Source organism: Stenella coeruleoalba (genome assembly GCF_951394435.1).
Source record: "Stenella coeruleoalba genome assembly, chromosome: 11".
Classification (NCBI taxonomy): domain Eukaryota; kingdom Metazoa; phylum Chordata; class Mammalia; order Artiodactyla; family Delphinidae; genus Stenella; species Stenella coeruleoalba.
The window spans coordinates 712,303-734,391 of NC_137157.1; the positions used below are offsets into that span (position 1 = coordinate 712,303).

General features: G+C 59.7%; 1 protein-coding gene across 4 annotated transcripts; it reads left to right on the forward strand.

Annotated features, from left to right (window-relative positions):
- The first annotated feature begins 109 nt into the window (after window positions 1-109).
- Window positions 110-22,006, forward strand: TUBGCP6 (tubulin gamma complex component 6). Of its 4 annotated transcripts, XM_079937115.1 has the most exons (25): window positions 110-1,065; window positions 1,935-2,098; window positions 5,883-6,093; window positions 11,490-11,663; window positions 12,665-12,786; window positions 13,548-13,626; window positions 13,738-13,847; window positions 14,055-14,146; window positions 14,240-14,379; window positions 15,371-15,520; window positions 16,133-16,214; window positions 16,299-16,387; window positions 16,466-16,581; window positions 17,795-17,933; window positions 18,246-18,317; window positions 18,510-19,626; window positions 19,781-19,839; window positions 20,044-20,179; window positions 20,260-20,428; window positions 20,517-20,658; window positions 20,752-20,946; window positions 21,024-21,156; window positions 21,232-21,445; window positions 21,525-21,706; window positions 21,785-22,006. In XM_079937115.1, the coding sequence occupies exons 1-25, from the start codon at window positions 325-327 to the stop codon at window positions 21,874-21,876; spliced, it is 4,920 nt and encodes a 1,639-aa protein (XP_079793241.1). In that variant the 5' UTR covers window positions 110-324; the 3' UTR covers window positions 21,877-22,006. The 4 variants fall into 4 exon arrangements, 3 of the variants coding, with proteins under 3 accessions (XP_079793241.1, XP_079793240.1, XP_079793239.1); XM_079937114.1 differs by having other exon boundaries at window positions 19,781-20,179; XM_079937113.1 differs by having other exon boundaries at window positions 19,781-20,179; window positions 20,517-20,946.
- Window positions 22,007-22,089: the final 83 nt, after the last annotated feature.

Here is a 22,089-nt window from a genome sequence, read left to right on the forward strand (position 1 = left end):
CACCGGTGGGAACGAGGCTCCAGGGCGGAAGGGCCCTTGATAGGCGGCCTCCAGGTTCCGCCCCCTCCGCGCGTGCCGCCCGCCTCCCAGGTGACGCAGTTCCGGTGCGCTTGCTCCGGCTGTCTGGCTGGTCGCGCGGCGGTGACGCGGTGGCGGGAGCTGGGGCTGCGCGCTGTCTCCGGGGTGAGGGGATCCGGCAGGCGAGCGGGCGCGCGGGTCTGGCCCACGCTCCGTCCTCGGCGGTGCCTCTGCCGGCCGTCCCCTCTCCGGGGCCCCGAGAAGGCGAGTCAGGCCGCGCTCGAGGGCCCGGCGTGAGGAGGGGGCATGGCCAGCGTCCCCCAGCTGGTGGACGACCTGTGCGAGGCCCTCCTGCCGGCCGCGAAGGCTCACTCTGGCCAGCGCCGCGGGAGCCGCAAGAAGGCCAAGCAGAGCCTCAAGAGGGTGGCCTACAACGTTCTGTTCACGAGCCTCTTTCAAGATGAGACCCGCAAGCTGCAGCCCGGCCTCCCGAGACTCCCGGTGAAAAACAGGATCCTCATGCTGTCCTTCGACTTGCGAGTGAGCGGCCTGGGCGCCGAGGCCGACCGCCTGGAGGAGTTGGTGGAGGAGCTGGAGGCCGCGCATCGCCGGCCGCTGGCGGAGCTGGGATCCGTGCTGGACCTGCTGGTGCGGCTGGCGGGCAGCGGGCCCCCGCGAATGCTGCGGCGCCGGCGGGACTTCTTCCTGCACAGCCGGCCCGTCGGGAGAGACGTTCCCTACGGCGGCTACGACTGCGCCGACCTGAGCGGGTTGGAGGCGGACGTGCGGTCACTCATCTCCGGAGAGGAGTATCTGTGTCGGGACCTGGTCCGGAAGACGCTGCAGGTGATGGAGGCGGCGCCGGGCACCGGCCTGCCCGCCGTCGGGCTCTTCTCGTATGGCGACCCCTGCGGGGACAGGTTTGAGAGGGACACCCGCGTCTCGCTCTTTGGAGCCCTGGTGCACAGCCGCACGGCCGACCTGGACGTCCGCCTGGACCTGCCCCCGGTGCCGGACAGCGCAGACCTCTCCGGACTGGCCATCAAGGTAGAGTGTTTGCTTCCTGCCTCCGGCTCCCCGGGCTTGGGAAGGGCCTCGTTTGACCTTCCTTCCATCGGGGCAAAAGGAGGACAGCTGGAGTTCGGAGCACTGGTGGCTGAGCCGTGGGGACTCCCACCCCACCCCCCTCCCCTCCCGCGCAGCCCCCGGCCACGTGCCGCTTTCCTCTTGTATTTACTGTTCAGTCACTTCTTTTGCCTTCGAGTTGATGTTTAAATTCAAGTTCATGAAGATGAAATAAATCCGGTTCCTTCCTGCGTTTCAAGTGTTCAGTAGCCATAGGTGGCAAAAAAACATTTGTTCCTGCTGTTCGTGCAGTGTTATATGCTGTTTTCCCGGTAAGGTGGGATTTTTCCGTTATTAAGTAAATTGTCTTTTGCCTTTGCATTTTGCGGCTTTGCTGAAAGGGTGTTCTGTCATCGTTCAGTTATTCCCTTACTGTGAGGCATTTAGATTGTTTTCAGCCGTAATGCTGTAGCAAACATCTTGGCGGACGTGAGTTTTTCTGTGTCTATGTGACTTTTTTATGCTGGGTTTCCCAAAATGGAATTTCCAGATCGGAGACATCTTGTGAAAAATGTCATTGTCAGTTATTTTGAGGCTCGTAAGCCTCAGCAAGCCTGTGTTGTGTGAAATTGGGAATTGGTAACGAATTAGTTTAATTCCTTAAATGATTCCTTAGGGGTGAAAACATGGTGTACTGCTTATGTGCTTGAGGAAACTAGAAGAAACGTTCTGCCGGGTCTTTCCCATAGAGTAAATGGAAGCGTGTGGAAGTGCCCCTGGAGCTCTCATCCCACTCAGGTGAAATCTAGACACCATGTTCAGGTGAAATGTCCTTTTCTCTTGGCCTCTAGGTCTCTTCGAGTGTGGATCAGTCGGAAGATGAAGGGTTTCAATCAGCATCCAATCTGACTCCTGATTCCCAGTCGGAGCCGGGCATGACTCCAGACATTGACCTGTGGGACGCCGTGCTCACCTACGAGGCCAGCAAGCGGAGGTGCTGGGAGCAAGTTGGATGGTTCGTGAGCTTTGCCTTAAAATGCACAGTGCCCCCCCCCCCCGCCCCCGGTGAACCTGGCCTTTACTCAGAGAGCCCAGGTAGCTGGGTTTAGGAACTTGCAAGTTTCAGTCAAGCTGTGTACAAGTTGTCTGCGCCCGAGGGGTTGAGAGAAGTGCAGGCGGAGAGGGCTCTCGGGCCTACGCAGGTTCCCACTGAACCAGTAACTTCTGCAGATCGCACTTCGCAGTCCGAGTGGTCAGTTGGCAACTGAGTTACATCCTGGCCACGGTGGCTCCCAGTCGGAGGTGTGTGGTCAGTGCTGGGCATGGGGTGCTGACGAGGGAACGTTCTTCACGTCTATAACGACTGAGGGTGGTCCTCTGGTGAGAAGTTCGGTCCTCGCAGTGTTTCCCTGGTAGATGCTCTTCCCGTCCACGGCCTCTGCACACAGGATCTCTCAGTCTGTAGTGTGCTGGTGTCTCGCAACCTCCCAGAGTGGGGGTAGAGGACACATTTCCCAAATGTTTGGTCATGGGATCCTCTTGTTGCATCTCATCTGCTGGCATTTTTGTGGGATGCCAGTTTGGGGAGCACTGGGTGAACGAGGTGGGGTTCCCAGGGAGCCGAGTGCCTCCCAAGGGTGAGCACGCCCTCGGGGATGCTGTGTGGGCCCTGCTCCTGCTGGGGTCGCTTTCCTGGCGTGGTCATCTTCCCCCACATGGATTCCCCCAGGCACCGTCGGTTTTGGTGGTTGTCTTGTCTTTGAGGGGCTTCTCTGCTCTGTGACTTCCTGTTAAGTCTTCACCCTGTCTTGTGTGCACAGAGCAAATCTAGTCGCTCCGCTGTTTGCTAACCCCTCACGAGTCTAAGCACTGGCCGTCAAGCAGCTACTGCTTTCTTTTGTAAATATTCGCTAGTGGTATTTCAGTTACCAGTTCCCACTTTGCTAGGCTCAGTTTTGCAGGTCACTGTTCAGGAGACATGGTTGCTCAGCTGGTCAACATCCTCGTCCCTTTTTCTGAATGCGCTTAATCCCCTCAGTGTCCCCCGAAAGCAGAACTGGCCCCACAGCTCCAGCGTGAGGAGTACCTTGCGGTGTCCCTTCCAGGAGGACGGCAGCCAGTGCGATAGCCTGTGCCCCGCGCTCCCGCAGGAGACGCCCGGCCAGCTCGTGGCTGGGCACGGCCTGAGCTCACTCCCCCAAAGCTCTTCCACTGCCTGCTCCATCGTAACCTGCTGCCCCAACCCCTGAGGCCTGTCACTCGAGTTCATTCGGAGAATCTCGGGAACTTGTTGCAGTTGAATCCCAGCCGCCTGCTAGTTTCCTGCCAGGAGCTCTGACGAATGGGCGGTTGCGGCGCCCTGTCCACCTGCAGCCCCTGGATTGTGAGCTCTGCCCTCTCCTTGAGAACCCCCAGAGGACCCCTGCCCCTGTGCCTCACCCTGTGAGCCAGCGTCGGTCTCCCTGCTGCCGGGAGTCCTCTGTGTCTGTCGCCCTTTCTGGGGAAGTGGTTTCATTGATGTTAAAGGCCAAGTTCTCTGTGGGTCCAAGTGTGAGTTTGTTTTCCTTCATGGACTCTCCTCCCTCAGCTCTGAGCCACTGAAAGGGTCGTGTGGCCACAGTGGTCGGGAGCTGGCCCTGGAAGGGTGGGCAGGAGCCTAGCACTCGAGTGCGCAGAGGGGTGGTGCTTGCAGCACGTGCATCCCCCGGGGGACCCCCTGGAGGGCCATTCGGAAGGACCCTGGAGGTCCGAGTCTCCTCCTTTCCTCGAGCTCTTCCTGCCCCAAGGGAGTGTGGGCTGGTGTTGTGGCCCGGCTGGGCCCCACCTGCTGATCGGGGCACTCAGGACCGTCCTGCACGCTTTTCCTGCCCACTCAGGCTATCCTCCACTCGGCCAGTACCACTTTCCAGGGATGGAAATCAGAGGTGCACCGCCACTCTGCCTGCCATGCCTCATGGCCTCCCCATCTGGACTGTGGACCGCCGGCCCCTGCCCTCGCCCTCCCCACACTGAGCCCCGAGCACCTGGCCCCTTTCTCTTCCTGTCTCTGGGCTTTCACACAGGCCGCTCCCTCCGCCAGGGACACTGCTCCAGGTGTGGCCTTGCTCCCGGGGCCTTCCTGACCAGTGTCTCAGGTCCCTCTGGGACCCGTGTCATGGGCGGTGAGTCGCGCCTCCTTGTAGCTTGTGTCCGCGCACCTGCCCCATGAGGACTGGGCTTGTCCTGCTCTGGCCGCTGCTCTCAGACACTTGGTGAGTGAGGGAAGGAGCGCATTATGGTGCAGTGTTCGTTAAAAAGCAGTTTTGGTTTTGACAAGTTCTGAGATTTTTCTCGGGCTCCTTTTATTGAGAAATTACTCTTTCCAGTGGATTTTAAAGAACAGTTCTTTCATACTTTCAGTAGGGTTGGTGGTTTCCAAAGGAATGTTTAAGAAGTGATACTGGCCTTCCCTGGTGGCGCAGTGGTTGAGAGTCCACTTGCTGATGCAGGGAACACGGCTTCGTGTCCCGGTCCGGGAGGATCCCATATGCCGCGGAGCGGCTGGGCCCGTGAGCCATGGCCGCTGAGCCTGCGCGTCCAGAGCCTGTGCTCCTCAACGGGAGAGGCCACAGCAGTGAGAGGCCCGCGTACCGCAAAAAAAAAAAAAAAAAAAGAGAGAAGTGATACTGTCTTTTTGGCCTCTTTTGAACAGTGTGACCGGGCTGGGCAGACACTGGTAGTTCCTGAACTTCCTACAGGACCCCCATAGGCAAAGACCTCAGGGGTGGATGTGTGCCCAGAGCAACCCTCTGTGAGACCCAGCTGGCCTGATTTCTCCTGGAATTTCAGGAGACTTTTTCCTCTGTACATTCTTTGTGCTTTTGTGGGGGGAGGGTGATAAAGTGCACATAACATAAAATTTATCATCTTAATGCTTTTTTTTTTTTTTTTGAGGTACGCGGGCCTCTCACCGTTGTGGCCTCTCCCATTGCGGAGCACAGGCTCAGCGGCCATGGCTCACGGGCCCAGCTGCTCTGCGGCATATGGGATCTTCCCGGACCGGGGCATGAACCCGCGTCCCCTGCATCAGCAGGTGGACTCTCAACCACTGCGCCACCAGGGAAGCCCCATCTTAACCCTTTTTAAGTGTACGGTTCAGTGGCATTAAGGACATTCACGTGGTGTGACCATCACCACCATCCGTCTCCAGAACTGTTTCATTCTCCAAACCGAGGCTCGGTCCCCATTACACACTCACTCCCCCTCCCCCTCCCCCAGCCTCTGGCCCCCACCCTTCTCCTTTCTGTCTCTGTGGTTGTGACTACTTCAGGGACCCCACAGGAGTGGGGTCACTCAGTACTTGTTGTCTTGTGACTGGCTTGTATCGCAGCGTCACGCCCTCAGGGTTCCTCCATGTTGTAGCATCTGACACGTTGTGTCGGAATTTCCTTTCTTTTTAAGGCTGGATGATAGTTCCCTCGTGTGGACGGATCGCGTCCTTCTCCACTCCTCTGGCGATGGACACGTGCGCTGTTGTTAATGTTCTGCTCCAGGCTTGGGTGTTGTTTCCCATGTAGAGGCCGTGGCGAGCCGGTGGGCAGCCGGAGGACCGCCGTGTGCCCGGAGGCGCTGGGCGGCGCGGGCGTGTGCTGCTGCTTCCGGACCCTGTCTGCGCGGCACCGTCTGACGGCCTGCCGGGCGCTGCTGGAGAGCTGGGGGCCGTGGGGAGTCACACCTGGTCTTAGACGTTTTATGCTGTTGAACCGCTTTGTCCCGCCTTCTGTTCACGTCCACTCGCTGCCCCCCTCTGTCCCCCACAGCCCGCCTGGCCACCGAGAGGAGCCCTACCTCACCGAGGCCGGAAGGGCCGCCTTCGACAGGTCCTGCCGGCTCTGCCAAGCAGGGCTGCAGGTGCTGGGCGGGGGCCTCCTGCAGGCCCCGCAGCCCGTCCTGGTGAAGGAGTGCGAGCTGGTGAAGGACGCGCTCAACATCCTGATTGGGGTCGTGTCCGCCACGTTTTCCCTCTGCCAGGTAAGGACATGCTCACACGTGACACACCTGGGCGCTGGGTGGGAGGGGGAGGGCAGCGGCCACAGAGTCCAGGGTGGCGTGTGGTCGGGAAGCCCACTTGACCGCCTGCCTGGTGATTGTCTTTTCGTTTCAGTTCTAAAGAGTATTAATTCATTAACATCCTTTTAAAAAACTGAATAAAAGTAAGATGTTTTTTGCCGTCAGTGAAAGAAGAGAAATGTACCTGTTTCCGTGGATCCTCGAGGAGTGCGGGCGGGGGCGGGGGCGGGGCCTTTTGTGTGTGTTGCTCTGCACATGCTTCCCTTGTCCTGTGTCCTGTGCCGGGTCTCTCTGTGTCTTCAGTGTACCTCCCAGGGCTGTTCTCAGGTGGGGCGTGTGCTAGAAGCACGTCCTGGGCTTGGCGCAGACGCGCTCCGGCCGACCGCAGGCGGTCCTGGTGCTGAGCTGCCCTCTCAGCAGCGCGGAACGCTGCTCCGACTCGGCGTTCGTGGCCTCATAGTGCTCTGTTGTGTGAATGGCCCTTCTCTGTGGAGTGGAAGCAGCCCTCTCCACCCTTTTAAAATGGTGGTAAAGCAGCCGTAACTTAAGGTTTACCATCTCACCCGCCATCAGGGGTCCTGTTCGGTAGCATTAATTACGCTCGCAATGTTGTGTAGTCATCCCACTGTCTGTTTCCAAAATTTTTCATCTTCCCAAACTGAAACTCTGTCCTCATTAAACACTGACTCCCCATTTCCCCCTCCCCCAGCCCACGGTACCCACCTTTCTACTTCCTGTCTCTGTGATTTTCCTCATGTGAGTGGAACCATACAGCGTTTGTCCTTTTGTGTCTGACTTACTTCATTCAGCATAACGTTCTCAGGGTTCATTCATGTTCTAACCAGTGTCAGAATTTCCTTCTTCTTAAGGCTGAGAAGTACTCCATGCATATACAGACCGCACTTTGCTGTCCATTCATCACGTTGATGGACACTTGCGTGGATTTCACCTTTTGGCCGTTGTGAATAGTGCTGTGTGAACATGAGTGCGCGAGAATCTGTTGAGTCCCAGCTTTCAGTTCATTTGGGTCTATTCCTAGGAGTGGAATTGCAGTACTTGCAGGGCTCCTACGGTGTACGTTTACCTTTCCGAGGAGCCAACAGATTATCTTCCACCATGGCTGCACCCTTTCACACTCCCTGCAGCAGTGGCCTGGGGCTTCCGTCTTTCTGCGTCCTTACCAGTACTTATCCCCCCACCCCTTTTTTGGTAAATAGTAGCCACCCCAGCAGGTGTGAAGTGGTCTCTCATTGTAGTTTAGATCTGCATTTCCATCATGGCTAATGATGCTGAGCATTTATTTTTTTTAAGATTTTTTTCCCTTTTTGTTTTTAATTAATTAATTCTTGGCTGCGTTGGGTCTTCGTTGCTCTGCGCAGGCCTTCTCAAGTTGCGGCGAGCAGGGCTACTCTTCGTTGCGATGCACAGGCTTCTCATTGCGGTGGCTTCTTTTTTTTTTTCTTTTGCGGTACGCAGGCCTCTCACTGCTGTGGCCTCTCCCGTTGTGGAGCACAGGCTCCGGACGCGCAGGCTCAGCGGCCATGGCTCACGGGCCCAGCTGCTCCCCGGCATGTGGGATCTTCCCGGACCGGGGCACGAACCCGCGTCCCCTGCATCGGCAGGCGGACTCTCAACCACTGCGCCACCAGGGAAGCCCGCGGTGGCTTCTTTTGTTGTGGAGCATGGGCTCTAGGCGCATGGGCTTCAGTAGTTGTGGCACACAGACTCAGTAGTTGTGTCACACGGGCTTATTTGCTCCATGGCATGTGAGATCTTCCTGGACCAGGGCTCCAACCCGTGTCCCCTGCGTTGGCAGGTGGATTCTTAACCACTGTGCCACCAGGGAAGTCCCGAGCATTCCTCATGGGCATGTCTTTTTTGAAGAAATGTCTATTTTGGTCCTTTGCCTTTTTTTTGTTTGTTTGTTTTTGGGTTTAGAGAACGGAAATGTATTTTCCCATAGTTTTGGATGCCGGAGGTACAATATTAAGGTGCTTGCAGGATTAATTTCTCCTGAGGCCTTTCTCCTTGGCTTTCAGACAGCTGCTTTCTTACTGTGTCCTCACATGTCCTTTGCCCTTTTTTGAATTGGGCCGTTGAGTTGGAGTTCTTTATATATTGTGGATAGTAATCCCTTATCAGATATATGATTTGCAAATATTTTCTCCCATTCTGTAGGTTGTTTTTTCATTCTCTTGATAGTATCCTTTGAAGTACAAAAGTTTTTAATTCTGATGAAGTTCAGGTTTTCTTTCTTTCTTTTGTTGCTTGTACCTTTGGTGTCATATTTGAGAAATCACCAAATTCAAGGCCTCTATGTTTCCTTCTAAGAGTTTATTGTTTCAGCTCTTAAGTTTAGATATTTGATCAAGTTTGAGTTAATTTTGTATTAACTCAAGTGCAGGGGGAGGGTCCAACTCAAATCTTTTGCATGTGGATAGTCTGTTTACCGAGCACCATTTGTTGAAAAGACTGTTCTTTCCCCATTTGTATGGTCTTGGTATCCTTATGCATTAATTGACCGTATATGTGAGTGTTTATTTTTGGCCTCTGTTCTGTTCCACTGGTCTTCATGTCTGTCCTAATGTCAGTACTACAGTGTTCTGTTTTTTTGGGGTGCCGTGCTGCGCAGCTTGCGGGATCTCAGTTCAAACCAAGGATTGAACCCGGCCCACGGCAGTGAGAGCGCCGAGTCCTAACCACTAGGGCAGCAGGGAACTCCCCAAGTTCTACACTGTTTTGATTACTGTAACTTTGTAGGAAGTTTTGACCTTGGGAGGTGTGAGTTTTACAACTTTTTTTTAAGATTGCTGTGGTTATTCAGGGCCCCTTGCAATACCATTATGAATTTTAGGATGGTCTTTCCTATTTCTGCTAAAAACACCATTGGGATATTGATAGGCATTGCATTGAATCCGCAGATCGATTTGGGTGTATTATTATTATTATTTTTGGCCACACCACACAGCATGTGGGATCTTAGTTCCCTGACCAGGGATTGAACCTGTGCCCCCTGCAGTGGAAGTGCTGAGTCTTAACCACTGGACAGCCAGGGAATTCCCTGGGTGTATTATTATCCTAACATTACTAGACATTCCAGTCCGTGAACGTTGGGTGTCTTCGCGTTTATTTAGGTCTTTAATTTCTTTCAGCGATGTTTTCTAGTTTTCACTGTAACAAGTCTTTTGCCTTCTCAGTTAAGTTTCTCTCTTAAGGATTTTATTCTTATGTTACACTAGTAACTGGAATTGTTTTCTTAGTTTCCTTTATTTGGCTTGTTCGTTGCAAGTGTATAGAAATACAACTGATTTTTGTTTGTTGATTTCATATCCTGGAACTTTGCTGAATTCCTTTATTAGCTCTAACAGGTGTTTTGTAGATTCTTTAGTGTTCTCTGTATATAAGATCATGTTATCTGCAGACAGATAATTTTCTTCTTCCTTTCCAATTTGGATGTTAAAATTGCTTCTTCTTGCCTAATTGCTCTGGCTGGGACTTCCAGTATTATGTTGAACAGAAGTGGTGAAAACAGCCATCCTTGCCTTGTTCCTTATCCTCGGGGGAAAGCTTTCAGTCTCTCACCACTGAGTGTCACGTAAGCTGTGGGTTTTTCACACGTGGCCTTTATCCTGTTGAGAAAGTTCCATTCTTTTCCTAGTTTATTGAGTGTTTTTATCATGAAAGAGTATTGAGTTTTGTCAGTTGGTTTTTTTGCATCTGCTGAGATGATCATATCTAATTTTTTCCTTCGTTCTATTAATGTGTATTACATTGATTTTTTAAAAATAAATTTATTCATTTATTTATTTTTGGCTACCTCGGGTCTTCATTGCTGCGTGTGGGCTTTCTCTAGCTGTGGAAAGCCGGGGGCTACTCTTCATTGCGGTGTGCGTGCTTCTCATTGCAGTGGCTTCTCTTGCTGCGGAGCATGGGCTCTAGGCGTGCGGGCTTCAGTAGTTGTGGCATGCGGGCTCTAGAGTGCAGGCTCAGTAGTTACGGCACACGGGCTTAGTTGCTCTGTGGCATGTGGGATCTTCCCGGACCAGGGCTCGAACCCGTGTCCCCTGCATCGGCAGGGGGATTCTTAACCACTGCGCCACCAGGGAAGTCCCTACGTTGATTTTTGTATGTTGAACTGCCCTTGCATTGCTGAGATAAAACCCACGTGGTCATGGTGTATAATCCTTTAACATGCTGATAGATTCAGTTTGTTAATATATTATCAAGGATTTTTGTATCTGTGTTCATAAGGGATGTTGGCCTGTAGTCTTTTCCTTGTAATGTCTTTATCTTGCTTTGGCATCAGGGCAATACTGGCCTCTTAGAATTAGGAAGTGTTCCCTCCTCTTTAATTTTTGGAAGAGTTTAAGAATAACTGGTGGTAGTTCTTTAATTGTTTGGTAGGATTTACCAGTGAAGCCATATGGTGTTGGACTTTTCATTTTGGGGTTTTTGTTGATTTTATTTTCTTTAAATTGTAAAATTCACATGACGTTAACATTTATTATCTTGTTGGGAGGTGTTGTGCTGGTCCCAGCCTATTTTTTTCCAATTAATTAATGAATGAATTAATTTAAGGCTGTGTTGGGTCTTCGTTGCTGTGCGCAGGCTTCCTCTAGTTGTGGCAGTCGGGGGCTACTCTTCGTTGTGGTGCGTGGGCTTCTTATAGCGGTGGCCTATCTCGTTGCGGAGCACGGTATTTGTGGTGCGCAGGCTCAGTAGCTCCACAGCATGTGGGATATTCCCGGACCAGAGCTCAAATCGTGTCCCCTGCACTGGCAGGCTGATGCTTAACCACTGCGCCACCAGGGAAGCCCCTCTATTCCCTATTTTATTGTTTCTCTTCTTCTGTTAGCTTTGGGTTTCATTTGCTCTTTTTCTACTTCATTAAGGCGTACAGTGTGGGTATTTATTTGAGACCTTCTTTTCAGCGCAGGTACCTGCAGCTGTACGTTTTCCTGTTCACACAGCTTTCACTGCATCCCACAAGCGTGGTTGCAGTCAGCCCTCTCTTAGGTTGTTTCCGTGCTCTGCGGTTGTAAACCACATTGTGGGGAACACGCCATGGCAGGTGTCTGTGTGCCTTTTCCATTATTTCCTCAGGACAGGTGCCTGATCTAACGGCAAGCACTTTCTCACAGCCCCAGCCCCAAGCAGGTGTCTGTGTGCACCCCTCAGGTAGCCTGGAAGGCCTTCTGCCTCCTGTGCCCCTTCCTGTGTGTGTATCTGGGTCGGGGCCCCTGGTCTTGGGGGTGCTGTGGGCAGTGCTGTGGTTGGGTGAACGGGTGGAATGGGATGCAGCACCACACTGGCTCTGGATGCCCGGCCCCAGTGACCCCCGCCTTCGTCCTGTCCAGCCAGCGCAGGCCTTCACGGTGAAGCAGGGTGTCCACGTCTCAGGAGCATCCCCCGAGAGCATCAGCAGCCTCCTCTCGGAGGTGGCTGAGTGCGGGACCCACTACGCGCGCCTGAGCCACTTCTCTCTGCAGCCTGTGCTGGACTCCTCGTGCAGCGAGGGCCTCGTGTTCCAGGTACGGCCCCGCCTCATGCTGCTGCAGGTGTGCCTGAGAGCTGTCCACAGGTCCTGCACCAGGGCCTCTGAGTACAAACGGTGTTCTCCTCGGTGATGTCCCAGATCCGTCAGTTGCCCTTCAGGAATGGGGTGGCCGGCGATTACGTCTTACCTGGCCCGTCACTTCACTGGAAACCTGGGGCAGACATGTTGGGGCCACGAGAGAGTGCGAGGCAGGTGTGGCCAGTGCTGGGGGCCCCGGGGGCAGGCCAGGCGGTGTGGGTTGGGCCCATGCTGCCTGTTCCCCACTGGGTCCCTGGCGTGGGGCTGAACCAGGTCCTCTTGAAAGCCTTGTCTTTGGCCCATTCGCTGGCAACAGCCCCCAGGGCAGCGGGGGCAGCTGCGTGGGAGGGGCATCCAGACTGAGAGAAGGGTGCGGGCAACGCAGCGGGGCTGCTGGGGTGACGTGACGAGGCTCAGGTTCTAGGATGGGTCACAGTGGGGCTAGGAGGGCAGAAGGAAACCAAGACAGGACTGATGTGTTGGCTCTCTGGGGTGTGAGGGCGGGACAGCTGTCTCCTTGCTGGGGGGTGCCTGACGTTTGTTCTGGAGTGTTCCACGCAGACCTCCTGGAACGGCATGAGCTGAGCTGGGGCCATACTGCTGTGGCTGCCCAGGACACGTGTGTCCTCGAGACCCCAGTGATCTGAGCAGCCAGAGACCCTCTGAGGGCTGGCGTCTGTGCACAGAGCCCAGCTGCTTGGGATCCGCAGGGTCCGGTTTCCCGGTGCAGCTGGCCCTGGCTGCGGGGACAGGATTTGCAGTGGCCTCGGGCTCCGGCCAGGCTCGGTGTCCGCACGTGACCCACAGATGCCCGTTCCTTGGAACACGGAGCCCCAGGGTTGGGGGTGGAAGCCCTGCCTTTTGCCTGCGCCGGCTTGTCCTCTGGTTCTGAGCTTGGTGGCAGTTCCCCAAGTGCCTAGCCGTCCTCCTCCCAGCCCCCTGCCCCCTGCCCCGCAGGCCTTCACCAGCGGCCTGAGGAGGTACCTGCAGTACTACCGGGCCTGTGTGCTCTCCACCCCGCCCACCCTGAGCCTCCTCACCATTGCCTTTCTCTTCAAGAAACTGGGCCGGCAGCTCAGGTGAGCCTCAGCACGGCAGCCTGGTAGCTGGACAGGGGCAGGTGTGGGGCTTGCTGGGTGGTGGGCGGCCATGAAAACAGCCCTCCTGGTAGGCGTCTGGACAGCCCCTTGACCCAGCTGAGTTCACGAGGTGCTGGGCGCTGTCTGTTGGCAGCCCACCATGCAGGCCCTGCCCAGGATCGGGGGCTCCTGCCTGACAGGCACACAGGGTGCCTACAGACAGACCCGGCCCCTGGCACCCAGGAGCCAGTTAGTAAATGCCAGGCCAAGGGCCGCTGGCAGGTGCCACCTGGAGAAGGCAAAGTGGGGGGCTGGGGCGGACTGAGGGGCTCAGTGGGAGAGGAGTTCTTGCAGGCAGAGGGGCAGGAGTGTGGAGGTCCTGGGGCTGGAGATGGGAGCCTGGGGGCATCTGGAGGGTGCTGTCGCGCTGTACTGACGTGTGGAGCACGGCCTGAAGCGGGGTGTTGGGGGCGAGGGGCCCAGGGGGGACTTGGCAGCCATCCAGGGCAGAGGAGGTGGCAGCCTGGGGGAGGCCGGATAGTGGCAGGTTTGGGGAAGGGTTGTGGACTCAGGGGAATTCAGTCTTGGCCAGACCTGGGGAGGAGGTGGCGTTGCGTGGGGTGCCCTGGGAGGGGCCCGGTAGGAGGCTCACACCTGAGGTCCTTGAGGTGCAGGTGGTTTTAAAGCCAGACCATCTGGACAGGCAGAGTAGGGCCTGGGACGTGTTCTGCTCACCTGGTCTCACCGGCCTGTGTGTCCAGGTACCTGGCTGAGCTCTGCGGTGTCGGCACTGGACTCCTGGGTGCTGGGGGCAGAGCGCCCGGGGCTGCGTTCCCCACTGTGAGTCTGGGTTCCTGCCGGGTGTGGGCCTGGCCAGCCCCACGGGACGGGCAGGGCTCCCCGCCTGCTGTCTGTGCCGTGTGCGCTGAGCCCTCCTCTTGCCGCCTCCAGGGGGTGAAGCTGCTCTCCTACCTCTACCAGGAGGCCCTGGATAACTGCAGCAACGAGCACTACCCGGTCCTGCTGTCTCTGCTGAAGACCAGCTGCGAGCCCTACACGCGGTGGGGGCCGGCATGGGGTCGGGGCCCCGCTCAGCCCTAACACGTTCGAGCTCGTCCTCGCGTCGGGGCGCCTGCTCAGCGCAGGGATCAGAGATTGGGGTGGCACGGGGAGGGCACGATGGGGGGTTCGGACTGTGGGCACCGGGGCGCAGCTGTCTACGCCCGTGGGTGCCACCCACCTCACCACTGGCCCACCCACCCTGGCAGGTTCATCCACGACTGGGTGTACAGTGGGGTCTTCAGAGACGTTTACGGCGAGTTCATGATCCAGGTCAACCACGAGTACTTGGGCTTCAGAGGTAGGTGGCGGCCGGCTGCGGCCGGGACCCCACACCCTCGGCGGGTCGGGGCCGTGGTTGGACTCAGACCCGGCTGTCTCGTCCCGCACGTAGATAAGTTTTACTGGACCCACGGCTACGTGCTTATTTCCAAAGAGGTGGAGGACTGCGTCCCCGTGTTCCTGAGGCATGTCGCCCACGACGTGTATGTCTGCGGGAAGACCATCAACCTGCTGAAGCTCTGCTGCCCCCGGGTGAGGGCGGCTGGCACGCGCCCCCCGCAGGGTGCTTCCTGCTCGCCGTGTGCCAGCCCCCGGCCCCCTGCGGCCTGGTGATCTGTCCTTAGCTCTGGGTCAGCTGTGTTGGAGCAGGGGTCGTGGTGACCTCTCCCTCAGTTTCCCTTGAGAGTTTCACGAGCTCAACTTCGGTTGAGTTTCTGGGCGCTCGTTCAGACGGGAGGAGAGCCGAGGGCGTTTCAGAGGCCGGGGGGCAGCGGGCTCCTCCCTGCCCTCCTCTGCATTGGAAACCGCCCCGGCAGGGCAGGGATGGGCTGCGTCGCCAGGCAGGTGGACCCAGGGGGTCTTGTGCAGCGCTCACAGGGCTTGGCCGCGCTCCGTGCGGCTGAGGCTCTGCGGAAGATGGCCGGGTGGCAGTGGTGGGGTGTGGACCGGCAGCCTCTGCCTGGAGGTGCTGTCTGATGTCCGAGCAGGCTGGCCAGGCGTGTGGACCTGGGGGTTCCTGGCAGTGGAACCGCCGAGTGCAGGCTGGATCAGGGGGCAGCAGCCGGCCGAGTGCAGGGCTGAGATCAGACTGGAGCGGCCAGGACAGGCTCAGGGCTGGGTGGGAGCGGCCCATGCAGGGGAGGAGACTCATACTGGTGAGGCCCCAGGAGCAGCCCAGAGGTTGGACGACATGGTGGGCTCGGCCCTGGGGGGAGGGCGTGGCGGCTGGGGCAGTCCTGTCTGAGCTGACCTTAGGAAGTGCGTGTGGGCATGTCCGGCTCTGGGCAGCTTCTTCTGAAGTGTTATTTGTGGGAGGCAGACCCGGCTTCTGCCACAGGGCAGCCTTGGCCTGGGCGGAAACCCGCCCAGCCTGTGATGTCCTGGAGCCGTGGAGGATGCCAGCGAGGAGTGCAGGGTGTCCGAGGAAGCAGGCTGTCCGTGTGGGTCGCCAGAAACAGGGAGGCCGAGAGGGGTGTGGGTCTGAGTGCCTCCGGGCTCACGGCAGGTCCTCCCTCCTCGGCAGCATTACCTCTGCTGCTCCGATGTCCCGGTCCCTCGCGTCTCGGTGATATTCTCCCTCGAGGAGCTGAAGGACATCGAGAAAGACTGTGCCATCTACGTGGGCCGGATGGAGAGGGTGGCGCGCCACAGCTCCATCAGCAAGGAGGAGAAGGTGAGGGAGGGGCGCCTTGGGCCACGGGCCTTTTCTTGCGCCTCCCTCTCCTCCCAGGGTTCCTTGCGCCTCTCCCCCTCCTCCCAGGGTTCCTTGCGCCTCTCTCTCCCCCTCCTCCCAGCGTGGGCTGGACAGTGGGCTCCCCTCCTGCTCAGGAGGGGCAGGTGTACTGGGGTCCAAGCTTTGCGCCTCCTGTGGCCTGGGGAGGGGTTTGATGGAAAGTCCTTCCTGGCCCGGCACCTGGTGGGCAGCAGGGAGATGGGGGCTGGGCAGCAGGGAGATGTGGGCTGGGCAGACCCCAGAGAGCAAGTGGCGGGGGTGAGCGTTGGAGGTGCAGAGGAGGCTGTACACCCTGCTGGGGCGGCCTGGCCTGGCCCTCCGTCCCCGCAGGGAAGCCCGTCCCCTTCAGGGTGGGCATACAGGCCTGGGGTCTTGGCTCCAGATTGCTCTGGGAGAGTGTATCGATTGCCTGGGAACCAGCCCTCACCACTGTGTGGGGTGGGCACCGTGCCCCCAGAGCCCACCCAGGGTCTGAGCGGACCCCTCTCCCAGGCCATCCCAGGGGCATGGGAGGGAGGATTAGATGCGTCAATCACTGGTGGTCTTTTTCAGGAATTACGAATGGAAATTGCAAAACAAGAATTAATCGTCCAGGCCCGGGAAGCGGCGTCCAGGGTCCTGAGCGCGCTCAGCGGTGCGTGTGGCTCGGGTCCCCCTCTGCGTCGGGGGGCTGCCTGCTGGGGCTCCTCATAACATGCCCCTTACTGTCTTGTCGCAGATCGGCAGCTGTCTGAGCGGATGGCCTTGGATGCCCAGAAGCGAGAGCAGTTTCAGAGGCTGAAGGAGCAGTTTGTGAAGGACCAGGAGGTGGGTGGGGTTGGCCCGGGGGTGGCACAGGCTCGGGGCGGCGGCTTCACCAGCGGGGCCGCCGGGGGTGTTGTGCAGCGCCGCCGGGCGGCCAGGCAGGAGGAGCTGGATGATGACTTCAGCTACGCCCGTGAGCTCCGGGACCGGCAGAGGAGGCTGAAGGCCCTGGAGGAGCAGCTGGAGAGGAAGGCCAGGTAGGTGGCCGCGGGCGTAGTGGCCACTCCGGGTCGGCCTCCCTGGGACGAGGGCACCGTGGGGACACCGTGGGGACACCGTGGCTCGTTTGATCTTTGATGGGCCTTTACCTTTTATTTTGACACCTTGCAGGTGTATGATCAGGCCGGAAGAGTAGTGGTCTGAGCTCAGAAGGTCTCCTTGCGGTCGGTTTGTGTGGACTCGGGTTCAGGGTTGGGGCACACACTGTGTTCCTGTCGCCTCTCTGTCTCTTTGTTTCTTTTAAGTTAAACAGCTCCTGTTTTTCTAATTTTTTCTTAAACCTGTTAGCAGTTTGACAGAGAAACAGGAATTTCTCCAGCACAGTATCTGCGAGTCTGTCTCTTGCTGTGCCATCAGCTTGTCCCGCCCTCCCCTGCATTTCCCATAAGCTGGCAGCAGAGCTGGCATCTCGAAGGGGGGCCCTTTGTGGGAGGGGCTGTCCCTTCCTGCTCACCGTCTCGGGGTCTCAGTTGTCCTGACCTTGGGGGCGGTTTATGGAGCTGTGACTGAGCCAGCCAAGTGATGAGTGCGTGTATGCCTGTGCCCGTGCATCCGTGCTGTCTTGTGTGTACACACGTGTGTGTGTGTGAGTAGACATTATTCACCTGTTCACACGAGGAGGAAACTAGGTGTAGAGGCTGTGTCCCTGGCCTGTGACAACCGAATTAAAAATGGCCGGTCCAGGTTTGAAACCAGTTCCTGATGGCGAGAGGATCAAAATCGTTGGGTGTTAACACGCCAGGCCAGCTTTGAATGAAGCAAATAAAATGTTTACACTGCACCCTGTGTACCCTTTTGCATTGATAATTAGTTCTCTGGGGTTTGCGCCAGCAGAACGGGAAGTTGCCTTTTACGCAGCTGACGAAGTGAGGCCTCACCTCCTAGAGGCCCTGGGCAGCCCCCGGCCCCTCGCCAGTCCCTCTGCTTCAGGCTGTGTAGGGGCTCATCTGGTGTTCACTCTGCGGAGTGAATTCACTGGGCCTGCCCGCTGGGGGCTCCTAGTCTGGGGGCCAGAAAGACCTGCCCAGCGAGGCCCCTGCAGGTGTTGCGGGAGCAGCTACCTGCCCGGGGAAGGTGCTGGGCATGTGGACTGCCCATCAGGGGTCTCTGCCACGGAGAGCCTCCAGCCCACGGGGCACTGGCTGGACAGTGGGGTGACCATGGTGACCAGTCCTCTCTTGGTGGCTACAGGCAGGCCCTGGTGGATCATTACAGCAAGTTGTCTGCAGAGGCAGCTCGTCGGGAGCAGAAGGCGCTGTGGAAGGTCCAGAGGCACAGATTGGCCGGCGCTCGGCTTCGTTTTCTCTTAGAAGATCAGAAACGCGTTCAGGTAGCGCTGCTGTTCCCAGGGGAGCTCTTCCCCGGCCCCCCGGGGACTCAGAAGCCCTGAGGTCGCACGCAGACCTTCCTGTGTGCCCGCTGGAGGAGCACGAGTAAGGCTCTCATCGCGTGTTCAGAGGGGTCGTGACCCGGAGAGGCCGTGCTGCCCTCAGACGACACAGGTGGTGCTGGGCGCCAGCCGGGCTGCGAGCCAAGTGCCGCGTGAGCCCCGCCGCATCGCGGTGCCCGACAGTTGCGGGCGGTGGGGCTGTGACTTCCACCCCCACGGCTGCCGCCGCACATCCTGCTGGTTGAATTTCAGGAGCTGCTGGAAGACATGGCGGAGGGGAAGCCCCTGGAGCCGCTGGCCATCCTCCCGGGTGCCCGCTTCCAGGTGAGTGCCCGCTCCCGGGCGAGGGGCCGGGGCAGGACCCAGGGCACATAGCGTGGGGCTCCGAGCTGGCTGCCCCGTGCCTGGCCTGTGTCCCCACTGCCCCCCTGTCATGGGTTTTGGTGCTGGGTGCAGAACCGAACTTGGGGGACAGAGCCGGATAATGGGAGGGACCAACGCGCACTTGTGTTTCAGGCTTCCTTTCTGGGCCCTGAGCACCCCGACGGAGGCGGCAGCTGTGATCCTGGGCATGAGGGGCGGCACGAGGCTGCCCGGGACAGCCCCGACAGGCAGAGCGTGCTGACGCCGCAGCCCCTCGAGCCTCCAGCAGCTGGGGCCTGCGGCTCAGGGCCAGGAGCAGGCCCGCTGTCAGAGCAGGCGGAGGGGCCGGGACCGTTCTCTGCGGGCCTCAGCATCCGAGACTTCCTGCCCACGGCCCAGGGGGCTGAGCAGCCTGTGCTCACCAGCGCGGCCCCCGTCCTGGACGAGGCGCTGCAGACCATTGGCTCGGACCTGCCTCCCCTGGCTCCGTCCGCAGCAGCGGACACAGGGCCCTCCGGGCCGCAGGAGTACGATTTCAGAACCATCCTGAGGCCGTCTGTGGCCGCCCCAGCTTCCCCAGGGGCCCTGCAGACTGCAGGAGGCAGCTTGGGCAGTGAGGGGCAGCGGCTGCGGGAGGACACTCACGTGCAGCTGGACACGTGTGTCCCAGATGGGCGGGTGGCTCTGCCTTACGCGCACCCCCCCCAGCACCCCTCCTGCCAGGAGGAGAGCAGCCAGGACCCGGGGCGGCTCTGTGGGCAAGTGGCAGAGCCTGGTGTTCCCACAGAGGGTTATGCTTCTGGAATGGCTCCCGCCCGGCCACGGTGGAACGTCCACGGACACGTGTCTGATGCCAACATCAGGGTGGGGGAGAACGTGTGGGATGTGGCCCCCTCCCGGCCACGGTGGAACGTCCACGGACACGTGTCTGATGCCAGCATCAGGGTGGGGGAGAACGTGTGGGATGTGGCCCCCTCCCGGCCACGGTGGAACGTCCACGGACACGTGTCTCAGTCCAGTGTGATGCTGGGGTTGCTCTCAGGGGAAGCTGAGCCCAACGTGCCCGGGCCCCCCTGGGCGCCCCCTGACCATGGGTCCCGGTCAGGCCTCAGCTTGGGAGCCCAGAGCCCTGCCCGGGAAGACGAGCCACGGCTGCCTGCAGAGACGGCCTCAGGCGGCTCTGGCCGTGGGGAGGAGACTGGCCTGCAGGACTTGCTGTCTGCGGAGGCTGCGCCCACTGCTCTGGAAGACAGTATCCCTGAGGAGCCAGGTCAGTGGGGCCCCCAGGGCTGTCCTGTGACGGGGGGCGTCGGTGAGCCCGGGGGGCGGGTGAGAAGCTGGCTGCCCCGGGGACTTGGTGGGGCGCTGTCCAGCGGCAGGTGCTGGGCCCTGACGCCCCCTCCCACCCCGTTCGTTCCGCTCAGGCCCGGGGGCGAGTGGGGACTCCCAGGACCTCTCTCCAGGTGGCCCTCCGAGCTCACAGGTCAGGGCAGACGGGGTCAGGGGCTGGGGACCAGGAGTCGGGGCAGCGTGTGCTGCTGGTGGGCCCCCTGCCCCCGCCTGGCCTGTCGTGGGCAGTGAGGGCTCCGCCCTGGGACTGGGCAGCACGCGGGGGATGCCCCCCGCCCAGTCCGTCCTCTCCCATTCGAGGGGAACAGGCGGGCTCCTTGAGGCTGGGTTGTCTCAGGAGGGCGTAGACACCCGGAGCAGCCCAGGCCCTGGCGAGGAGGCGGCCCAGCGCTGGGACAGGGAGCAGGCCTACCTGGCAGGCCTGGCGGGGCAGTACTGCCTGGAGCGGTACCCGGACAGCTACGAGGCCATGTGTGAGTGGGCTGGCCGTGGCGGGAGGGAGCCTGGCCAGCGTGTCCCTGGTGCGGGACCGTGGTCCGTGTCACCCCTGCAGCAGAGCCTCCCGTTGCCCGCCTCCTGCACCACGGGCTGCCCCGAGCTTTTGCCCTCCCCGAGGACCCCGGGGCCCAGTCAGACGCAGATGCGAGTGCGGTGCAGCTGAGTGAGCTGCTGCCGCTGCCCGTGCTCATGAAGCACTCCATCACGGCCCCGCTGGCTGCCCAGTGAGTGCCCGCCCACCTGCCCCGCCCGGCCCTCCCCACCCGGCCCTCCGCGCCTTGCCGGCCAGTGACGCCTGGCCCCTCCTGCCAGCGTCTCCCTGGTGAACAAGGCCGCAGTCGACTACTTCTTCGTGGAGCTGCACCTCGGGGCACACTTCGAGGCGCTGCGGCACTTCCTGCTGATGGAGGACGGGGAGTTTGCGCAGTCCCTCAGTGACCTGCTCTTCGAGAAGGTGAGGCCCGGGTGGGGCGGGCACAGGTGGGGCTGTGGGAGGGGGCCTGGAGGCCTCGGGACGCCTCGGGACACCCGTGCCCTGCTGCTGCAGCTCGGGGCGGGACAGACGCCTGGGGAGCTCCTCAGCCCGCTGGTGCTCAACTCCGTGCTGAGCAAGGCCCTGCAGTACAGCCTGCACGGCGACACGCCGCACGCCGCCAACCTCTCCTTCGCCCTCAAGTTCCTGCCCGAGACGTTTGCCCCCAATGCCCCGGACGTGCTGAGCTGCCTGGAGCTCAGGTACAAGGTGAGCAGGGCCCCCTTGTGCAGATGGGCGGGGGGCGGTCCCGGGACGCAGGCGTGCTGAGTTGGCTTCCCTGGCAGGTTGACTGGCCCCTCAACATCGTGGTCACCGAGGGCTGCTTGAGCCGGTACAGCGGCATTTTCTCCTTCCTGTTGCAGCTGAAGCTCATGATGTGGACACTCAAGGATGTCTGCTTCCACCTCAAGCGCACAGGTGAGCCTGGCGGGGCCCCGGTGTCCCCTCAGCCCGTGGCTGTAGCTCAACACCCCCCCCCCCCCCCCCCCGCAGCGCGGGTGAGCCACGCGGCCGGCTCGGTGCAGTTCCGCCAGCTGCAGCTGTTCAAGCACGAGATGCAGCACTTCGTGAAGGTCATCCAGGGCTACATCGCCAACCAGATCCTGCACGTCACCTGGTGCGAGTTCCAGGCCAGGCTGGCCTCGGTGGGCGACCTAGAGGAGATCCAGCGCGCCCATGCCGAGTACCTGCACAAGGCTGTGTTCAGGTGAGGCGCGGGGCCGGGGCCGCGTCCCCCGTGTCCCCTGCGTCGGGCGCGCTCACCGCAGCCCCCGCCTGCCCCCCAGGGGCCTGCTGACGGAGAAGGCGGCGCCGGTCATGAACATCATTCACAGCACCTTCAGCCTGGTGCTCAAGTTCCGCAGCCAGCTCATCGCCCAGCCCTGGCGCGGCCCCGAGCACCCCAACTTCGCCCTCCTGCAGCAGTCCTACAGCACTTTCAAGTACTACTCCCACTTCCTCTTCAAAGGTGACCCTCCCCTGGGGCCGGGCAGGGCCAGGCGGGGTGGGGGCGGGGCCGAGCTGCTCACTGACGCCCTCCCCCCAGTGGTGAGCAAGCTGGTGAACCGCGGCTACCAGCCCCACCTGGAGGACTTCCTGCTGCGCATCAACTTCAACAGCTACTACCAGGACGCCTGAGGCCTGTGCGGCCCAGGCGGGGGTGCCTGCGCTGCAATAAAGGTGCTGCCCGCCCCACTCACGCCTCTCTCTACCGGGCGGGTCCTGGGCCGGGGCAGGGGCAGAGCGAACACACGGAGGCGGAGGCGACCGAGGGAGCTGCCAGTTTATTTAGGGGCTGCGTCCCCCGCCAGGCTGGCGAGGTGGGCGGGGGCTGTGCGTCCGCCGGTCCCC

Bases quoted from the DNA above. Each gene is read 5' to 3' on its own strand.
- TUBGCP6 (XM_079937113.1), top strand. From the start codon at position 325: ATGGCCAGCGTCCCCCAGCTGGTGGACGACCTGTGCGAGGCCCTCCTG. The intron at 13,848-14,054 runs GTGGGGGCCGGC...CCACCCTGGCAG, and splicing joins AGCTGCGAGCCCTACACGCG to GTTCATCCACGACTGGGTGT. The intron at 18,318-18,509 runs GTGAGTGCCCGC...CTTGTGTTTCAG, and splicing joins TCCCGGGTGCCCGCTTCCAG to GCTTCCTTTCTGGGCCCTGA.